The sequence below is a fragment of the Eimeria tenella genome, genomic scaffold (assembly GCF_000499545.2).
Source record: "Eimeria tenella Houghton genomic scaffold, Eth_scaff2243, whole genome shotgun sequence".
Lineage (NCBI taxonomy): Eukaryota > Apicomplexa > Conoidasida > Eucoccidiorida > Eimeriidae > Eimeria > Eimeria tenella.
Genome location: NW_013542099.1, coordinates 3,228 through 3,886, shown reverse-complemented (window position 1 = coordinate 3,886; position 659 = coordinate 3,228). Strand labels below are relative to the sequence as shown.

At 55.8% G+C, this 659-nt stretch overlaps 1 protein-coding gene across 1 annotated transcript in view; it reads left to right on the top strand.

Annotated features, from left to right (window-relative positions):
* Window positions 1-199: 199 nt before the first annotated feature.
* Window positions 200-659, top strand: part of ETH_00037840 (uncharacterized protein) — a gene marked incomplete at both ends in the record, with an annotated part of 2,759 nt that continues 2,299 nt past the window's right edge. Inside the window, one exon of the mRNA XM_013374735.1 lies at window positions 200-383. Coding sequence (XP_013230189.1) covers window positions 200-383 — 184 coding nt within the window. The remainder of the gene's footprint in view (window positions 384-659) is intronic.

Genomic DNA, 659 nt, shown 5'->3' with positions numbered 1-659 from the left:
AGCAGCAGCAGCTGCTGCTGCTGCTGCTGCAGCAGCAGCAGCAACTAAAGAGCTTTTCGAAGAAAGAACCGCCTCAAACCCTAAACCCTAACCCTAGACCCTAGCAGAGAAGCCAGAAAGCTTGGCGCCCTCCGTTTAGGGTTTAGGGTTTAGGGTTTAGGGTTTAGGGTTTAGGGCTTAGGGTTTGCTCAGGCTGTGCATGGTGGACGAGGTGGACTTCTTAGTGACGAAGGGCCAGACCAGAGCGGACATGCGCCTTTCCATGCGAAGCAGCAGCAGCAGCAGCAGCAGCAGCAGCAGCAGCTCGCAGCAGCAGCAGCACGACGCCCTCTTAGCCCTCGCACTAGCAGCTACTCACCCGCAGTCTCGCATTATTGTCGTCGGTGCGTTCAGACTGCTGCTGCTGCTGCCTCTGCTGCTGCTGCTGCCGCTGCTGCTGCTGCTGCTGCGGTTCTGCGGGCGGCATCTGTGTCTGTTGCGCTGCTTGCTGCTGCTTCTGCTGCAGCAATTAGCAACAGCACCGAGCTTGCTGCTCATCTCTCGGGACTCAAAATAAAAGCTTTAATTGTTTCTCCTTATACAGAAAAAGAAATAATTAATATAATCAACAAAAGGCTGCAAAGGGCCCGCCTGCAGCTGCTGGCCAGGCGCAGGGGGGG